The sequence below is a fragment of the Charadrius vociferus genome, unplaced genomic scaffold, assembly GCF_000708025.1.
Source record: "Charadrius vociferus isolate BGI_N301 unplaced genomic scaffold, ASM70802v2 scaffold332, whole genome shotgun sequence".
In the NCBI taxonomy this organism is placed as follows: domain Eukaryota; kingdom Metazoa; phylum Chordata; class Aves; order Charadriiformes; family Charadriidae; genus Charadrius; species Charadrius vociferus.
In genome coordinates this window covers 3,700,416-3,720,891 of record NW_009647418.1, presented here as the reverse complement: position 1 = coordinate 3,720,891, position 20,476 = coordinate 3,700,416, and the positions used below count along the sequence as shown (strand labels likewise).

The 20,476-nt window shown below is 39.1% G+C and overlaps 1 protein-coding gene across 1 annotated transcript in view; it reads left to right on the top strand.

Moving 5' to 3' along the window:
• The window catches only part of HECTD4 (HECT domain containing E3 ubiquitin protein ligase 4), a 63,184-nt gene that overhangs the window by 20,326 nt on the left and 22,382 nt on the right, over window positions 1-20,476 (top strand). The window contains 33 exon segments of the mRNA XM_009880308.1: window positions 24-124; window positions 1,164-1,362; window positions 2,858-2,977; window positions 4,130-4,267; window positions 5,084-5,247; window positions 5,654-5,887; window positions 6,137-6,329; window positions 6,492-6,596; window positions 6,683-6,771; window positions 7,371-7,546; window positions 7,994-8,129; window positions 8,278-8,419; window positions 8,531-8,697; window positions 9,248-9,394; window positions 9,710-9,894; window positions 10,464-10,617; window positions 10,939-11,219; window positions 11,536-11,725; window positions 12,854-12,935; window positions 13,584-13,786; window positions 13,967-14,102; window positions 14,790-14,972; window positions 15,206-15,376; window positions 15,792-15,961; window positions 16,378-16,493; window positions 17,424-17,527; window positions 17,802-17,963; window positions 18,090-18,238; window positions 18,510-18,589; window positions 18,716-18,879; window positions 19,424-19,664; window positions 20,120-20,256; window positions 20,429-20,476. The exon segment at window positions 20,429-20,476 is cut by the window's right edge and continues 18 nt beyond it. Coding sequence (XP_009878610.1) covers window positions 24-124; window positions 1,164-1,362; window positions 2,858-2,977; window positions 4,130-4,267; window positions 5,084-5,247; window positions 5,654-5,887; window positions 6,137-6,329; window positions 6,492-6,596; window positions 6,683-6,771; window positions 7,371-7,546; window positions 7,994-8,129; window positions 8,278-8,419; window positions 8,531-8,697; window positions 9,248-9,394; window positions 9,710-9,894; window positions 10,464-10,617; window positions 10,939-11,219; window positions 11,536-11,725; window positions 12,854-12,935; window positions 13,584-13,786; window positions 13,967-14,102; window positions 14,790-14,972; window positions 15,206-15,376; window positions 15,792-15,961; window positions 16,378-16,493; window positions 17,424-17,527; window positions 17,802-17,963; window positions 18,090-18,238; window positions 18,510-18,589; window positions 18,716-18,879; window positions 19,424-19,664; window positions 20,120-20,256; window positions 20,429-20,476 — 5,067 coding nt within the window.

Here is a 20,476-nt window from a genome sequence, read left to right as displayed (position 1 = left end):
ACTAACTATATTTTGTGCTACAGACTGCACTGCTGCTTAAAACTCAGTCTCCAGTTTTCTCAGAACTGAACAGTTCCCCCAGTGGTGCATCAGAACAGAAGGGGAAGCTGTTACCTGATGAGAGGTGATTTTCTTTACATTTGGGTCTTTTCATGGGGCAAAATATCTTAGCTGTAATGTTCGTTTGACTATTGCTGTGGGATAAATCTTGAAGCGGCAGTCTTTTTTTTTTTTTTTTTAAGGCAAAGCTGTAATGGTTTGTAAGGCTGTCTTGCAGAGATATAAGCTTTTACAAAAGGCAATTAGTTCTAAAATTTTTTTGCATATAAAATTAAATGATTAATATCTTCAGGTTGTTTGCACAGGGTATGGTTTGTTCTGTTTTTTCTCTTGCTTCAAGCATTAGGAATTAATTCTAAATGTTCCTTTTACCATAAATTAGGCTACGGAAGGGCATCGTGAGTAGATTGCTCTGGCAGCATGAGATACAGTATTAAAACCATTGGAAAGATATTAAGTGGCTTCATTTGCATAGAGATATATAATGATTTTAAGTCCGGCATTTAAATCCTGTGTCTCAGCTCAGAGTTATACAGCTTCTGCTTAGAAACAGGAACACGCAGCGAAATTAAATAAAAAATGCTTATTATCGCCATTTGCAATGTTGCAGAATTTGTATTGTTAAACAACTTGTAATATACTGTGGGAAAACTCTGAAGAACTTGTTTTCAGTTGTCCTCCAAATTATAAGCTTCAGTGAAATATTAGGCATGTTGTTTTATGACAGCCTAATCAGTTTTGGGTGCTGTCCCAGGAGGGAAGGTTTTTTATGCTACCAGTTGTGTTAGAACCCATATATAGTACCATTTAGGTTTTTATGGTGGTACTTAGCTTGTTTACCGTAATTTGGAAAATTACACAGGGGAAAGTTCAGACTGTACAGGTTAGAGATTGGCATAGTTATTTCTAATGTATGGAGTTCATGCTATTTGAGTTCTGCATGTTCCTTCAATATAGTTATGCCTAAAATGAGGAGTCAATACTCTGTGTCGCCACGTATCAATACTGAGAGGTTATTTTAAGTACTTTCTAGTTTGATGTGTGAATATATGGTAGAAATCTGTGTGTTGAATTTTAAGGCTAATTTTTCACTCTGATTTCAGAATGCTGGAAGAGAAAGAAGAACCGGGTTTTCTTACGGGTTTGAAGATCCCTGCTCCCTGGGCTGCTGGGAAGACTGTAGAAACAGTTCACCCTGTCAGGGATAACTATAAATTTAAAGAAACTGTACATATTCCGGGAGCCCGCTGTTTATATCTTAGATTTGACAACAGATGTTCTTCACAATATGATTATGATAAGGTAAGCAAGGCCCAATTCAGAAATTCTTTTTTTTTTGTATATATTTCCGTCAGCAGCACTTCGCATTTTCATCTTTTCTGCCCCTTGTCTTTCATGGCACCTTATTTCCAGTGATTAGGATAATGCAGAAGTGTTTTATTGATAGGAGCTTATCGGTGTACACCGAAATGTCACAGTTTGCTTACTTCAAGGCTGTAAAGTACAGGAATGCAGAGAGGTTATTTCTTGTGTGACGCAAAGGTGAATAACTTTTTAAAAGAATTCTTGAGTTTCATCTTAAGACTAGACAGCAAAATGATAGAAAATTTACACAGTTGTTGACATGAAAAGGCAGGAAGATGAAAATAAATGCTTCATGTTTAATTTCTATTCTTCTTGAAGAAACAATCCAAAAAGAGTATATGCTTAATTCTTCTCGTGTATTATTTCAGAACATAAACATCGAAACAATCACTAGATATTAAAACCTGTCAGTTATGAGGATCTTGTTGTTAAGAGTTAGGCTCTGTAATTAGGAAGTTTCCTCAAAAGATGTCAGAACTAGTGGTGGTTATGAAATAGGAGAACTATAGTGGGCTCCGGAGTTGTGGGGCTTGGGGGCAGGGGGGGTTGGTTTGGGTTTGGTGGGTTTTTTGCCCCCCCCCCGAGATATTCATACCAACTCTTCTTTTTTTTTTTTTTTTTTTTGAAGTTCACTTCATGATGTCTTGGATTGTCAAAGTTTGACTTCCTTCTCACTCTTGCTGTTAGTCAGTTTTCCTTATTTCTCAGATTTTAGTCTAGCTGCCTACATTGTAGATCAGCACAGTTTGTTTAAACCGGGCAGAACTGGAAAGGTTACTTTTTTTTTCCTGCCTGATGATAAATGACTTGTTTACATGGATCGATATGAACAAGTATTTTCAATTTCAAGAGCACAACTACTAGCACTTACTTACTTTGTATAGTTGGAGAGCTATTTGTGCTCCTTACTAATTGTTGCCATATTTTCTTCAACATAAAGCAAGTCCTGTGATACTCATTCCCATTTATTATTTATAAGTGTCTTTAATATTAATGTCACCCATTACTGGTTAAACTCCTCCAGAAAACTTTGGCTTTTGTCATGTTCCCACTGAAGTCACTGACAAAATATTAAGTCTGATGGGAGCGAGACCAATCCATTTATTAGTAGAGAGGCAGTATGTTGTAGTTAGCTCAGCATGAGGACTGGAAGTTAGGATTTCTCCTGACTTCTGCTCCCAGTTCTGCTGCTGACTTGCTGTGTCACCTTGGGGGCAAGTCACTCCATTTCCTCTCTGCCTCAGTTTCCCCATCTGTAAAATGGGGATAATAATACTTGCCTACTCACCTCACAGGGCTGTTGTGAGGATTTGTTAATGTTGATAAAGCGCTTTGAAAATATAAAGCGCGGTGTAAGTGCTAAGTATTATTATTATTATTAGATTTTCTTGTTTTTCTCTTACAGTCTAACAGTGTATTTTATGTTTTGAAGTTGGTGATCTATGCTGGTCCTAACACAAACAGTAGGAAGGTTGCTGAGTATGGAGGCAATACACTGGGATATGGCAGCCGTAGTGTCTTAGGAACTGGTTGGCCGAAAGACTTAGTAAAGGTACAGTATTATAATCCAACAATATTTCACATAGCAAAATCCCCTTTGGAAACCATGTCGAGTCCGTTTTAACCCTTATAGCAGTGAAATCCATGGATAATCGTACACTTAAAAGCTTGATGAGATCACTTCATAAGTGGGCTCTTATGTCCTTGGGGAATAACTTTAAACTCAGCTGTCTGTTATGTGTGATGCTTCTCTTTGAGCTTATCTTGTTTTATTATGTTTTACTGGAATTCATTATTGCTGTGTTTCAGTCCTAGAGTCTCTAATGGCACTACTGTTCTCATAAGTATATCTTCCTAGGAGAAATTCTTGTGCTGTCTGAGGCTGTGCATGTTTTCTTAAGGTCCATGGGCACGACTGCGCTTTTTTTTAACACTAACCCACCAATATAACACGTAGTAAATGTAGCAGCTTTCCAACCGTTTGTGTTGGGTTTTAAAATTACATTGGATGCTTTTGGCAGTAGAGCTAAGACAGTAAAATCCCTCAAACTTCTCAAAATTTCAATATTTCAAAAATTTTGCAGTATGTTCCCTGAGATTGTATGCAGTATGACTTTTTTTCTTATGTGTTTGTGCTCTTACACTGTCCCACCCTAAAACTGGGCTTATAGGCATAACAAAGCTCCCAAAAGGAAAACAAGTAATAAACTAGACAGCAATTTCAGACGAGCGCTCCGTTGTTCACAATGGGATTTCATTGATTTTTCAGACATAGATTTTTAACCTGCACTTTTAGCAAAGTCTTCTATTAATGTGTGGACTTTCTTCTCCTTTAAGAGCTCGTCTGTCTTCCTTCAGGAAGGGAACTGTTGATTATTGCAATGTTTTGTGCAGACAAATAATGAAAGTATTTTGATGAAAGTTAAGGCCAAGTAACAGACTGATAAATTCTACTTTTGACTCTACAACTGTGGTGGTTATTTTTTTTTTTACTGTAGCCAGCCAGCAGCAAAATTAAAATCAAATTGTCCACTAAAAGATGCCCTTACAAAAAGGGAAGGATCTTAAATCAGAGTGCATAGTTGGAGATAAAAGTAATAGTTAGACAAGTGTCATTAAAAACAGTAATCCATAAAATAAGCCACTTTTATGAAAAGTCTGTTTGTTTGCCTCAATTCTTAAATGTATCTTCTTTTTTTTTTTTTGTTTTTCCCCTCCTCCCCATCAAAATTTTAAGGTGGAAGGAGATACAGTCACCTTCTCCTTTGAAATGCGGAGTGGCCGTGAGCACAACACTCCAGACAAAGCCATGTGGGGCTTTGCTTGCACTGTTCGAGCACAGGTACTCAAACGTGACAGATTCCATGGGATAGGTTCAGCTTCAACTTCTCTTCTGTCTGTTGCGCGCTTCAGATCAAACAGAAATGTACTTCAAAGTTAGAAGTTGATGTTTGAAATTTAAAACGGTAATAGCTTGCTTACTTTGGCAATGAGACAAATCATCTTTTTACAATGTGAAGGACCTGAGTTTTAGACGTTTGGTTGCCTTAGCTGGAGATACCCTGTGGCGTGGTCTGTGGCATGCTTAGGGTTTTATGAAGATGGTTATTACCAAATAGGTCTTACCTGTCTCTTGTCATTGGCACCAGACTTGCATGAAGATGTTTTAATATCTCCTGGTGCTTGTAGATCAGGATTTCTTTGAAGAGATGGGTATCTTGTAACAAGCTGGAAATCAGAGATTTAACGAGGGAATAATGATTCCAGCCTATAAAGAAGAGAGGGGAGGGACGGTGGGATCAAACAAAAGGAAACTTGTGTCCCCCTACTGGGAAGCTAGGACTAGGTCTGTCAGATGGCAGATCTGCAGGCCAGAAAACAACTGAACCAAAAATAACTTTACCTTTTCTTTTCTTTCTTGGTTCAGGAAAAGAATGCTTAAAGCCTTTGTTTCTTGTCTTGAGTTGTTCTTATATATTGCTTTAAATTGTTAAAGCATTTTTTCAATATACCTCTGTGTAAAAGACACGTGAGAGCTGTATATATCTTTATATATAAAGATTATATATAAAAATATCAAATCTCCTTTCTTGAAATATATTGGGGAAGGACTTCATGGTTGATTGCTTAGTGTAACTTATCATTGTTCCTGCTACAGGAGTCTTCAGAGGACGTGTCGGGAGGTTTGCCATTCTTGGTTGACCTGGCACTTGGCCTTTCTGTGTTAGCTTGTTCTATGCTGCGAATACTATACAATGGACCAGAAATTACCAAAGATGAAGAAACCTGTCACGAGCTCTTAAGATCTAAACTATTACAAAGGTAAAAACCAAAATTTAATCTGAAGTTCTGCTGTGTTTTGTTGGGGTTTTTTTTGGTTTGGGTTGGTTTTTTTTTTTTTCTGAGGGAAGGCGACTAGTTGTGCTCAAGTCTCATGTTTTAAGGTGATTGTTGTGATAATTTTTTCTGCAGAGTTTGTTCAGTCCTTCTGTGTTGCCTAAAACTAAGGGAATATTCTCTAGAATAGGGGTTTTCTTTAGAGTAAGTAGAGGAGCATTGGGCTATGCTTGGTACCAGCCACGCTCGATACGTTAGTATGTAGCCTGTCTTTGTAATGTGTTGTTGCCTAATGTGTCTTTCTGAACGAGGGGGAAGAGTTATGAAAGAAAAATATATTAAAAACCCTTTTCTTTTGTGTTTTTTTTTTTTTTTTCATTTATTTTTCCAGGTGCCAGTGGCAGGTGGAAGCTAATGGTGTAATATCTCCAGCCCTTACACCAAGTCCTTCCCCATTGCCTCTTACTATAGAAGAAGACAGAGAATTTACATATCCTTCTGATGTTCTAGTGCCTCCTGTTGGACACTATTTTGACTTGCCTAGGATTAGGCTGCCCCCAGGAATCATGATAAAACTCAGGGAAATTTCTGGACGTGCTCGGCCTCAATTTAGACCTAGTATAAAGTAAGTAGTTGTTCTTTTGCTTTATTTTTCTAACTTGGACTTTTATTTTTTGAAATGTTTGGTGCCAAAGTAAGTCAGCTTAAGAAAGCAATGGTAAGGATGTGGCATGCCTGTCATGTATGATGGTATGCATTTAACGTTCTGTAAATACTTGTTTGTGACCGCAGCGTCTAGTGAATTGTAAAGATGACTTATCGAAGTGTGTCCGTTATTCTTGCTTAATCAGTTTGGCTTTACCTGTAACCCTAGGGAAGTGATTCAACCAGAAGTAATGGAGGAGATGGTAGTTTCGTGTGTGATTAAACATTTGAATTTGGTTGATGCGCTCCAGTCCCTGATAAATTTCCAGTATCAGGAAGAACATGCCGAAGAATATGATTTACTTTGTAAAATTATGGGAGAGACTTTTAAGAAGCTAAATGCCATGGAGAGACAATTGCAGGTAAAAACCAAAATTACACAAATAAAAAGAAGGCTTTTTTGAGAATAAAGGTGTATTACCAGCATTTTAGAAACACAAAATGTACTCTGATTTCTTCTTCTAAGATCTCATCTACTCAAGATGAACAACTGCGGTAAGTGTTATGTTTTGTCTCTTTATTAGAGCGTGGCTGAGCTGGAACAGAAATGGCAGAATGAGGTAGATGACGCCATGCATGGGAAGCTGGAGAACAATGTCCCGTTCTTTTATGATTATCACTTCAATGAGGTAAGCGGTGTGGCTGCTGTGTGTGCTCGTGCTTCATGCTGCTCTCTCAATCAAACATGTTCATCCTTTTCCTCCACTTTGTTTAGAGCAAGATGAAAGAACTAGAACTTCTGTGTTCAATGAAAGAAGTTTCTTTTGATGGAAGTGATCTTGAGAATGTGGTCCTGGCATTAAGGTTAGTAGCTGGCTGTGGAGTGTACCATTTAGGCAAGGTACTTAACAGATAGGTAACTTTAAGCAGCTGTGGAATTTCAGTGAGTTCCAAAAGTAGGTGTGCCGGGTTAAAGTTGCGGACATCCATAAAAGCTTACTGAATTAGGCACTTGAATCTCGTTGTACCCTGTGATGCTTAGTGATGTGAAACAGAAGCTGGTGCCAAATGTTTTGAAAGCGGTTTATGTCTAATTCCGTTAAAGGCTGGTAGACCTATAGAAAGAAAACGATCTTCGGGGGCGGGAACATTCAGATGAACTTCTAACGAGGGATGCAAATACTTTAAGACTTAATTTTCCTGTCTGTCTACCAATTAAATTAAATTGATTAAATTGCTAGAAACATTTGTGCTAAATATATTTAGTACCTACAGCTATGAGTACTTACTAACAAATTGCTTGTTTGTTACTTTAATTTTTTCTGCTTTCTACTTTGTTGGCATAGAATATATTAATGCTATATGCCTTCTTTAAAATAACCTTTCTCACAGTAACACTTTGTTTCAGAAGGCGTTAAAACGTAATTGAGCTTGCTTCTTGTATTTTTCTTTCATAATCTTAGGGAGAAGTTTTTTCAAGAGGTGAATTCACTGATACAGAAGACCTCTCATCCCCTAGCAAAAACAAAAACATTAGTTAAGAGCTTGATGAACAGAGCAGAGCTGTTATTACATGTCACTATTGCAGCACAGTCTGGTATCACAAGAAGTATATCTGGTACCCCTGCAGAGACTCCAGGTACAGATCTTGTTACCAGCACTGTACTTTTTCTTTTTTTCCTAAAGATAGAATTTATTCCTTTTCTCTTACTTGCCCTCTTCTACTTAAAATAGAATGAAACCTTTTTTATTTTTAATTTTTCAAATTAAATAAATTCTTATACTGTCTGTAGATGAAGTTGAGTCTTTTCTTCTGGGTGCCATAATGATGGTAAATTAAGGTCTGAGTAATAATATGTGGAGTTTAAACTTTAGTCTCCTGAATTACTGGGAAAAAATGCTTAACCTAATCAAAACAAAACTAACTTGAAACAGTACCTGAAAAGTCCTCAAAACTGAATTACAAGTTCTTGCTTAGACCCTATGTTATAGCTTTCACTGGAATGTCCACAGTGATTTTAAAAACAGTTTGTAAATAACCTCCTGCACCCGGAGTGACATTCTTTCATGTTGTATAATATTGCAGCCTGTAAATCAGCATCTGAAACAAAAGTGATATCTCACGCAGTCCGCCAGCCCGTCTTCCTTCGCAGTATGTCAGCACCATCGGACTTAGAAATGATTGGTAACGAAGATATCGAGTTTGCTAGATCAAGTCAAAGGTATGCAAGGGTTTATTCCACTAAGCTGCTTTACAATAACGTGGCCTGTGTTGTTAAAATCATCACAAGCTTTGCAAGCACAGCACTTTTTTTTTGGTGTTTGGAACAGCTTACTGCTGCCAGCTGTAATTATCCTGTATTCTTGTAGGCGCCGCCATGTTACCAGCCACAGAAGTAGCTCTTTCACTCTTCTCCAGTCACTGACCATTGAGGACAGCAGAGATAAACCCACATACAGTGTCTTACTGGGGCAACTGTTCGCTTTCATTGGAACAAGCCCTGACCAAGCGGTATGTCATTTCAAATGTGCTAAATCGTTGTATTTTCAAATTCGAACTTTCACGAAGGAGGGAGGTGTCTTGCCTGTGTGGCATTAACAAAAACCGAACAAAATCTCCTAGGTATCCAGCAGCAGTTTTCTGCTGGCTGCTCAGACGAGGTGGCGGCGTGGGAACACAAGGAAGCAAGCCCTGGTGCATATGAGAGAGTTGCTGACGGCAGCTGTTCGCGTTGGTGGTGTGACGCATCTCGTAGGCCCAGTGACCATGGTACTTCAGGGGGGACCCAGGTGTGTTTATTTCTCGGAAAATAATGAAATGGTTCGGTCTCTGTAGAAGATAGTAAATGGCTTTGCGCAAAGAAAAACCGTGAGAAGTGACTAGCTGTGAGGGCTCACGTTTGATGAACAAAGTTTGCAACAACCAGTTTGGCCCTTGTGGGGTAAAAAGGCAGAAACTTCGAAGAAAAGGTTTTTTTTATTTGGCAGCAGATAAACTTTCCTTTCGTACTGGGATGACGTGTCCATAGATATGTATATGACTTAATTCTGAATTCATCTTAATTAGGTATTAGTGGTAGATTTAGCTGATACGGTCATCTAAGTTTGGTAAATATTTTGTAAGTATTTTGTTTGTAGTCAAATCTCAGTCATGTCTGAGGTAAAACTACCATACTATCTTGTTTACATATGTTTCGTGTTAAAGCAGCTTTGCTTCTAAATCTTCCTTGAGTAATTCTTAATATGTGCTGGTTGTTTTTTTTAAAAGCTATATTTGGAAGTTTGTTCATTTTATTTAACCTAGAAAACCCACCATTTCAAACATCTTAACTACCAACAGAATTGAAGAGCTCACATGTGGCGGGATGGTGGAGCAAGTCCAGGAAGCTTTTGGAGAGACTATGACGTCTGTGGTCTCGCTGTGTGCTCGCTACCCCATCGCTTGTGCAAATAGCATTGGCCTCTTATGCACTATACCTTACACAAGGTAGGAAAGTATTTCTTTCAGAAAGTGAAGGAGGGAATCCATAGCTGTCCTCGTTAGGTGTTGCCTTAAGGAGAAGCATTACGTAGAATAAATATACTCCCTTTATTCAGAATGAGGAGTATCTGAGAAAACCCTGGTTAATTTTCTCAGAATACAGAATTTCATCTGGGGAGGACAAGGGAGGCACGGAACTGTCTTTCTGCGAATTGAAGTAATAAACTGCTGAGTTAACAGCAAGCTCTGGATTTTCACTGTGTCTCTTGTTAGTGACTGAAAAGTTACTTAAGTGAATTCTGAATTTCTCTTCCCATGCAGGAGCGAAGAGAAGTGTTTGGTACGTAGTGGCCTGGTACAACTTATGGACCGCCTTTGCAGTTTAAGCAGCCAGACAGAATCCAGTTCGAATGAAAAACAGACTAAGAAACAGAAGGTGGCTACCATGGCTTGGGCTGCCTTCCAGGTGCTAGCCAATCGCTGTGTGGAATGGGAGAAAGAAGAAGGTAGGAACACTGCCGAATGTATTTCTGCTGTGTGCTTTAGAATTGCCTGAGTCTGTGAGAAGTGCTGTAAATGTGTTTAAAATAAGGCGTTCATTCACCGTGACTTCAGTACCGTGTGGGTTCTTTAAACCACACAAGTGGATACAAAAATAAGTTGATTTTCTTCTTGGTTGTTTTTTTTTTTTTAATTCTAGCTTTTCCATCTTTAATTCCATCTTTTTTTCCTTCCCATGGGAGCGTTTATGTTGCAGATAATTTCAAGCCTGCCACTTGGTTCTGTCTAGAGATAACCAGAGAACCTAGAGAGCCTGAGTTACCGCTTATGCATTTCTCCTCTGATAGAATTCACCCATAACATACATAAACGTACAGATACGTGGCTTTTGGCTAATGGGACATAGATCCTGTATCAGGTTTTATTTTTATTTAAAGACATTTTATCTATAAAAGTTCTGCTATAGCAAAACAAAAATATTTTTTATGGTTTTCAGCTTATGGGTAAGGAATTTGTAGATGTGTACATTCATTTTTGTTAATTATAGTTGTGTATTCTTGCATTGCCTTTAAAGGTGGTTCAACAGAAGCTGTTCATTCTGGTCTGGCTCGTCAGGTCTCCAGCCTTCTTACCAACCATCTCGCACGAGCTACGGAGTGTTGTGGTAATCAAGCTGCAGGAAATGATGCTCTTCAAGATGTTCTCAGTCTTCTTAATGACCTGTCGAGGTACTAGGCCTTTGCCTCTGGAGTATTTTTTTTATTATGCATGAAAGCAGGTGGGGGTCCTTACGGGGATTTTTTTCCAGCAAGTAACTTCCAAAATCATTGCAAGACTTGATTGTAAACTGACACTTACTCAATCTAGTGTCTAATCAGTGCTATCAGGTTATGTAACAATTGATGCAGTCAAGGTTTTGTCAGACACTGAAATTTTTTTAAATTACATCTTGTAAATAATAAATTCATTTAATTCCAAGAGAATCATGAAACAATCAATATTTTTTTTTCTAATAGCAATTACCTGGGTGGGTTTTTTTCCCTTTTCAGGAGCCACATAGGTAAAGCAATCCTGAGCCAGCCAGCCTGTGTGTCCAAGCTTCTGTCACTGCTCTTGGATCAGCGTCCTTCTCCAAAGTTGGTCCTTATAATCCTCCAATTGTGTCGTGCTGCACTGCCTCTCATGAGTGTTGAAGACTGTGGAAATGTGGAGTTGCCTCCCTGGAGTTACTCGGTACCATCTCTGAACAGTGAACAGGATGATCCCAGTGACCCAGCCTCCAAGATTGCCTCTCTGCTGTTGGCAAAGCTGGCAGATTACGTAGTACCAGGTACCAGCATCTTTTTGGTGTCATGCTCATTTGAGAAATTGCCAGGCAAGGCATCTATCTTCAAGGAGCTTTTGTATTGACAGAAAGCTCAAGTAGGAAAAGGTGTATGATATGTCAGTATTGAAAGGTAGGATATTTCTGTGACGTTCCATCTGCCTCTTAATTTAACTCTTCTCAGGCTAAGGAGTGTGTCACAGTGATGTCTTAGATGCATCTCAGGTGTGTTAGTGTTAGTTTCAAGGGCAAAAAAGTTTGTTGGTGGAGTTCACGGTTGTGTGGTTTTCTTTGTTTTGTTTGTTCTCCTTTCTGCTTCAAGGATGCCAGACAGTTCTTTCTCCAACTGCCTCTGAGCCAGATACTACTTTGGCAAAAGCCAGCCCTAAAAATTCCATAAAAGGTGATAAAGATCCTGGAGAAGAAAGCGAGGCAGTGGATGGTAAACTGTCTATTTTTATTCATAAACGGGAAGACCAGTCATCCCATGAAGTCCTTCAGCCGTTACTAAGGTAATCTTAACTCACTGGATTGGAATTAACAACCAATTTAGCTAATTCCATCTCTCTTCTCTTTTTAGTGCTATAGCTGTAGAAAAATGCATCCTAGACATACTAGTAAACAGGAAAGCAAAATGTCTTCCCAATTTGTTGTGTTTACTGGCAAAATAATAAGATAATGCAAAAATGGTTTAGAGGGCTGATGCTTAACATATTATTACCTGGCTAAAAATGCGTGCCTCTATACCGAATTTGTGGTGAGGCAGGAGCACAGGGAATCTAAATCCCAGTTCTTCCTGGACTTGTCTCTTTTGTAGAAGACGACTTAGCAATGATGAGAGCAGCAAAGCTGAAACAGAGCAGAGTATACAGGTGTATAAAAGGAGGAGGGGGATATGAAGCCTGACGTTTTGGTTTTGGTTTGCTTACCAGCTGTGTAAGCCACGGGCAAAGGAACGTAAAAACGTCTTAATCTGTCTGAAAATAATCACATGAAAAATTAGCTACTTAAATGATACTCCATCAGAAAAATTAAATGTATCTCGTTATGGTATTACAGACTATGTAGGACTAAGAAATGGAACTATCAAAGCAAAATGGCTTTAAAAGCATAGCTTTTAATAATGCGTACGCTGGGTAATACTATTACAGCTTCTTTAGTAGTCTTAGTACCCACCTGGATTTTGAGATCTCTGAATGTCAATCAGCCGATGTTATCACCTCTTGCATTTTGTACTATTTGTTTCATCTTCCCCCGCTCCGAGTTGGTTTTTAACCCATGACCTAAAAATGATTCTAAAAAGTAGAGCTGTTGGGGGTTCTTAGGTGAAAGGTTAACTCGGAGACCTCAGGCATTTGTGTTCAGTAAAAGCCAATTTCATGATACTTCTTTTTGAGGAGGGGAAGGGTTAAATTGCTATGCAAATAACTACATTCAATAGTATTAAATTCCTCTTGTACAGTGCAATTGGGTATGTCCTTAACTATCAAGTATTTCTATTCTTGTTAAGCGATTCAGTTGCAAGGGTTGCTTTCAAATAATGTGAAAACATGTGTAATACATTAAATCGGACTGTATAGTTCAGCTGTTTTTTCCACTAATGAAAACAAAGCTCATGTGTTTTGTTTTCACTGTAACAGTAGCTCAGAAGGTCGTCCATTCCGACTAGGAACTGGAGCAAATATGGAGAAAGTAGTGAAAATGGATCGAGACATGACAAAAGTAAGAAAAAGAGTAACTAAAGAATTATTCAACATCATAAAAATTGGTGGCCAGTCAGAATTCTTGGTTGCTACTGATGTTAAATCCCCCTTGTTAAATGTTGTTTAATTTGCAGAACTGTTCAGAAAGATCACTTTATATGTAATGCTCGCGTTATATAGTTATTGATGTAAATACAGGAATAAATGAGGAAAAAGAATTTCGACTGAGGCTTCCTCTAACTGTTGTAGGTCGTGTTTAAGCCCCTTTAATAATTCTTTCCTGCAGTGTTTAATGCATGTTGATAGTATGAGTTTTAAACCACACATTTAAATTGAATTTTCCTGTATATTTTCAGTCACGTTCTTGAGTATTTGCGCCAGAAATACTCACGTGTGGCTTTTTGATCAGAGAAGAGAAACTGTGCTGTTAAGCTAAGAATGGAATATTAAAGGTGATGAGTCCACATTGATCTCTGATCTCTTTGTAGATGAGAAAAAGCAACAGAGAGAATTTGTCTCGTGACTGTGACTAATACATACGGGAGGATGTTTTGATTTGTTCTTGGTACTTTTACATATGCAGAGGGAGGAGAGTTAAATGCATCACATAGTGTGGCCAAATAGAGCTAACATTAGTATTTGTCTTATATGGCAATTCTATTTTCAGAGTGGCTGCTGTGAAGTTATTACAGAAGAAGCTGCTGCAGCTCTTCGAAAGGCAACTAAGTGGGCACAGTCTGGTCTAATAGTTAGTGTTGGGCCACCTATAGAAACTGTCAATCCAGAAACTACTAGCGGGTTGTCCACTGGGGACAAAAAGAAGACTGCCCAAACATCCATTTGCAGAGAGAGGAATTCTGAGCTTGCCAGGTGGGTCACCTCGATTCTGTACTGATTCTGCTTTTCTGTATACCAGTATTTGTGGTGCTCTAGAACATAACCTGGGCTTTCATAAAATTCCCTTTTTTGTGCTGTATGTTGTTGTTGACAGTTGAAGCTTCTCCTTCTCTTGTTTTGAAGCGAGTGGGTAAATTGCTTTCTTTTGTATAGGACGGATCCTGTGAGGCCATTCATTAGTGGTCATGTTGCCAACAGCATGGCAGCAGAGGTGATCGCTTTGCTGCATAGCTTGTTGATGGCACCAGAATCAAATGCAGCTCAAATATGGACAACAACTGCTGAAAAAGTAAGCAAACAGAAGCTTAAGTATCGAGTTCTACACCAAGCATGTACTGAGTGGTTATGAGAGCTTAATTATTAGAAATTTCCTAAGCTACTCCTTTCCAATTTGCTACTTCCAACACTTCAAACTGGGATGCTTAACTGCACAGAAGCAGCACGTTGTAGTAGACAGTATCTATCTAACATCTTAGGATGGAATAAATAATCAAAAGTTATCTGGCATTAGAGAATGCGTTGTCATTCTGTAATTCACCTGTCATTCTTTTCAGTGATTAATAATGCTGTTTGTTTAGGGAGTTATCTTACCTTTGCTGGGTAGTTATTCTACCTTTGCTATTCAGTCCTCTTTGCCATGAGGAGGGTCTAAAGTGTTGGCTGGAAAGCACAGCACGTTGCTTTTATGTTCCTCTGAATCATGTAGCACCTAATCTGTTGCTGAGGCTAAATCCTTGAGTGAAGACTTTTGCTAAGATTATATATGTAACACTGTGATTCTAAAAGTTATTAGGGAACGGAGCTGGCTTTGATGGTGTTCGCACTTCAGAGAACTTAGAATATTCTGAGTTATATAATTCTCTTCAAGAACAAAAATAATTCTTCTGAGACTGTGTGGGCTGGAGGCTTGGGGCGCTGGGTTTTGTTTGAATTGTGCTTTGAAGTCATTCTCTGGTATTTTTGCTTCTGTCTTCAGGTTCTGTCTCGGGCTCTGATGTACATTCCACAACTTGGGAAGTATGCAGAGAGTATTTTGGAGAACGGGAGTAGCAGTGGAAGGAAACTTGCTAAACTTCAAAGAATTGCTCGGCAGGCAGTAGCTGCCCTTTGTGCTCTGGGTGGCTTTAAGGAGACAATTAAAATAGGTTCTGAAGTGCAGGTAATTCAGCACCATATACATTTTATATCTCAAATGAGACGTGATGCAGTGTGACGATTGCCTGCGATCGTGAAGCAGTTGCAATAACTCTTGTGGAGACTGCTATTCTGTGTTATTCCTGTTTCCTAAAATACCCAGCTCCAATTGTGTGTTGAGTTGGTGCGTGGTGTTAAACGCTCAGTGGTTTGTGTTTGTAGAGCCTTCAATCTTATGCAGACCTTCTTTGGTTGTAGGTTTTAGGTAAAGGAATAGCGGGAAGCATTGGAGTTGTGGCATCTATTAATGAACAAGAAGGTATAGCAACGGTCAAATTTCCACCTACCAGTATAGACAGTAGAAAGACCTCACAAGCGTCAGACACATTAACTATTCCATTATCTAGGCTCTGTGTTCCAAGATCTGAGGTACGGTAGTTTTAAGAATCCAATATTAAGTATATATAGTATCAATTGATTATTTTTTTTTGGTCACAGCATACTGGCAATTAATCTACAGCATGCAAAAAGTCTGTTTTATTTTTGATTAATGATTATTTATAAAGTTTGCCTCATTGTTTTAAACATATCTTAACAATATCTCTATTTGAGTTCTCATTCAAGTAACATGGATGTTCATCTTTTGGTGCTTAAAGATGTTCCATTGCATAGTGTGGTGGTGGTTTGGGGTTTGTTTCTGTTTTTTCTTTTTTTTTTTGACTGATGTTTGGTGCTGGTTTTGTGATAGTACAAAATGAGAATTAACTCCAGGTAATAAACCGCCCTCATTTCTTAGAAACTAACTACTTGAATTTAACTTTTTACCGTGCCCCCCCACCATCAGGCATTGCCTCTTCATAAACTGTCCATTACTGAGAAGGTAGTACAGGCAGTCCAGTCCATGTTGCTTCCTCAGGAGGGAAGTCTATCTATTCACACCTCACTTCCTGCAACAGGAGATGGCTCAACTCCAGTAATGGCAGTGGTCCGGCTTCTTGCTGAAATAAGAACCAGGTGAGTCGTCCGTTTTTGTGCAGCGCCTCAGTCTGTTTTGATACCGTACACAAATGTTGAAGAAAATTGCATGGATTTTTCTTTTCTTCCTCTGTGGGTATTGACATAGGACCGCAGGGGACAATGCAAAAATTCTGGTGCACGTGGTGTCTAGATGTTACAATGAGCACCAAAAATAAAGGGCCCCCTGTAACACTGACAGTGCATTGAGCAAATGCTTCGTATAAGTAAACGTTATGAATTCGGGGAAAGCTGTCATTGTGAAAGTTCCAATGGATAGCTAAGCAACCAGACAAAGAAATGGATCAGTCGGTGTGCTGTCTTTTAAAATAGTCTTGAATTCAGTACATGTAAAGACAACTTTGAATTCAGCCTACGCTTTTGTAACGCTTTAAACGTATTATTTTTCCATTAAGAGCATGCCTGGTGATGGCTCAGCTGTTAGAAGACAGCTCATTCTGTGAAGAATTCATTCAACAGTGTCCAGCTGCTGTAGAAGTTCTTAATTTGGTAGCGCAGGAGTGCAGCCCTGGTAGGTATTCAACGTGTTCTTGCAGCTTCATTGTTGTATTCAGTTCAGAGACATAACAGCTTCTAAAACCATTTCAGCCTTTTGTCCTCCAGCTACTTAGTTTGATAGGTAGCACAGTACAGCATGTCGTGTCATAGCTGCAGAGCTGTTAACGGGACAGTAGCTAATAATCTGACTAAATCATTTTAGACATTAGGCATAAAGTTTAGGCCAAAACGCGATAGCACTCTGCATCACAGAAGATGCAAATCCTGGGACTAGCTCTCTGCTGCAGTGCTTCTGAACCCTCTCCGCTTTTCTTGCTTCCACTGTAACCTGCTCTGTATTCCTTGACATTACCATTTATATGTTTTCTTTTTATGACCTTTTTGCTGTTTTTTACAATGCTTTCGTATATTCCTTATCGTTGAGCTCTTGATTTCCTTCCCTCTTGTTTAAGGATAAGCAGCAGGCCCAGCAGACGTCTTAGCTCAAGGGCAGGTTTTAGGAACGTGTCAGACTCTTTCCTTGGAGGAAAAAGTGGCTGAAGTTGAAGGATGTTAGGGTGGGAACCAAGTGGATTTCAGTACAGTCTCCAGTGTAAATGGGAGTGTACTGATTTTTTTTTTTTTGACAGTAGGCATTAATTCTTTTGACTTCCTGCTTTTGCTGGGTCATAAATTTGCTCACTAAAATGGACTTTATATCTTAATTAACATAACAATGTCTTTGCTCACCAAATATAAATGAAACATGAGGAAAACAATTACTTGTATACATGTAGATTTTGTCCTTCATTTTGTTGATTGGGTAAGTGAGAATATTTGATCAGATCTCTTCAAATGCAAATGTCATATTTGTTTCTATTTACTGGTATTAAGATTGCATTGTTGGACTCAAGTAACTAGATTTGCTTGGAACCTCCTGACTTGGTTTGGTTTGTTGTTACAGGGGAGCGGCTCCTTGTTGTAGAAATGCAGTGTGAAAGGTTACGAATGTTGTATCGTGACTGTGCTCGACCTCCTCCTCCTCCGCTCCAAGCAGACAGAAGACAGGTAAGCACAGAAAGAGCGCGGAGCCTTCTGCCCCTTGCAAACGAAGCCAGCCACTGAGTGGCGAGGGTCTGTCTGGGCTGGTGGAGCCAAACTTGTTGGATTCTTATTTAAGCGTTTCATTCAATGTGAATTTCTGCAGTGGGATGTGATTCGTTGTGGTTGCAGTTGGGGTAGTTGTATTAAGTGTGTACTTCTGAAAAGAATGTGTCACTGAATTTCAGTAGATTACTTCAACTGTAATTGGTAGAATAAAATGCTCTCTTCCTGTTTGTAGCCCAAAGAAATCACTTGGAGCCCATCAAGAGTGTTTCCCCCTGTGAGAGCATGCATGTTTTCATCGCATCTCACAGCTGTGACCTTTTTGGCTGATCCTAGTGCAGGTGGGGGACTTCCTCGGGGCACGTTTATCTATGCCACTTCACCAGTTCCAGTACAGGTAAGAACTCACAACTGTACAGCAGTTTGTGTCACTTAATATTCAGTAGCGCATGAAAAGAAAAAGAAAATTTTCTATTTTAGCTGTGTTTTGTAAATAATTTTTTAAAATTACTGTTACTTCTAGGCTCCATCATTCTACTGGGAAATTGAAGTCGTTTCCTATGGAGATACAGATGATGACACTGGACCAATAGTTTCGTTCGGATTTGCTACGGAAGCCGAAAAACGGGATGGTGCTTGGACAAACCCAGTGGGCACCTGTCTTTTTCACAAGTACGTTGGAGATGTACATCAAAAATCATGGACTTGCTCAGTACACTTTTAAGCTCCTTAGGGAGGAGTACTGTGAGCACATTGTAGTAGGCAACACATACATTTCAATTGAAATGCTAAAATGATGAACTAGAATATCTCCTTACCAAAATAAGGAGACTTGGGTTGCCTTTTGACAGTATTACAGCTACCTAGACTTCAGCTGGTGATGAGTTTTAATCATTATTTGTTTCAGTGCTCTTTTTAATTTTCTTCTTGTGTTACTTCTCAGCAATGGGCGAGCAGTGCATTACAACGGCTCCAGCTTGCTACAGTGGAAGAGTGTTAGATTGGATGTGACTCTTTCTCCTGGTATGTAACAGTGCAGTTAATGTGCTTATCGGGTAAACCAGAAAATCCTCTAAATGTAAGGGAAATAGTGGATGAGAAAACAGATTAAATCCATGTTGTTCTTCTGATGATTTTATTTTTCTACAGGTGATGTAGCAGGAATTGGATGGGAAAGAACAGAAGGAACTCCGCCCCCTCCAGGGCAGCCAGCTAAAGGCAGAGTTTATTTTACGTATTGTGGGCAACGACTTGGGCCGTATCTAGAAGATGTCTCTGGTGGAATGTGGCCTGTTGTCCACATTCAGAAAAAGGCAAGTTTTTAGCAGAAATACGCTGCTTGTTACACATCCTTTCAGAAACACTAAAAACATTGTCTAGAAATACTGAGCTTTCTTACCTGTCCAGAAAAAAGTAGAGTGATAGTTTTTACCTTTATGGAGTTAGATTGAGGAATTCCATTACCTTTCTTAGGGGCAAAACGTTTTGCCATTATTTTGAACTTTTTCTGCCCATTAGGACACTAATGTGCAGTTGGCGTGGTGCCATGGCATTATTCTGTGCTAGTAGCCCTTCTGTTAGTATTCCTTCTTGGCAGTGACCTTGCTTCAAAGTATACTAGCTAAGTATGCTCTATCTTGAAGCTAGGAAAAAAAAAAAGCAAGTCCAAAGTTTGTGTTTAGAAGCTTAGTGCTTTTCCCATAGCATCTCTAGCTATAAAACTGGATGCAGGGAAAACCGTATGGCACAGAGATGTGGACAGCTTCTCCCTTTGGCTGAGTTTTTTTAAAAGAGCAAAGAGAAGGATCAAAACAACCCACAACTCATCTTAATGCTTTTATGTTCATCTTCTTTCAGAACACGAAAGTCCGTGCTAACTTTGGATCTCGCCAATTTGCCTATGCTGAAGGACAGGCTCACAGGAATTCCGCTTTTTATCTGTGTATTGACCTAGCTGAAGAAATAAGTGCCAACTTTGAAGCGTTGCCTTTTGCCATGGCTTCTGATAGCGATAACGATGCTGGCACCAGCATAGCTTCTGATCCCGGCACCCATGGACCTCCTTGTAGAATTGCTGCTGTTGCTACGGCTCAACAACGTAAAGAGATGATTAAATTATTTAAAAAAAAAAAATCTTTCAGGAGAAATTGCAATCAGTTAAACACGATTTAAGCTCACCCTGGCTGCAGTCCTTGGGTACTGCCTATTTAGGTAAAGCAGTACAACCAGCCTTGTCAAATACATGCTTATTTGGTTTTTAGACAAGGTAATTAAAAAAAAAAATCATCTTACTTTAGTCTTCGTTTGTATGGATGCACAATTTATTTTTGATTACTGCAGCTGCAATGAGAAATTATCTTATTAGGGCTTTGAATACAATAAGATACTACAGTTGATTGACTCAAAGAATTGGTTACGCTATATCAAAGCGCATTACATTTCCACAGACTGATTGGAGACTGTGGAATGCAATATATCTCAAAAACCTCATGGAATATGTTTGCGTGCCTTCTAGTGCGTTACGATCTCATTATTTCCATATGCATTTTGCAGAGTACGACAGTGACACATCTTGCCACTATAAAATGGAACTAAGCTATGAGAACTTTATCACATCGGGCCCCGATCCTCATCCCCCTCCTATTGCAGATGATGAAAGTGACGATGACGACGACGATGATATTCCCCGGGTGAGGAACATGGCAAGCTCTGCCTGCTATAACTTGGAGCCTAAATACAGATATTGTAATTCAGATTTTTAAGTTTTGCCACACAAGGGTTTTCCCTGCTTCCTTCAGGAAAATATAGCTGTTGGTAACTTCTCTTTCTTCTTGGTGTTCTAAAGGACTTTTGTCTTTGTAGGAGGATCACTATGCCCTGTTGGTTAAAGCCTGGGAAACTAAAGTTTTC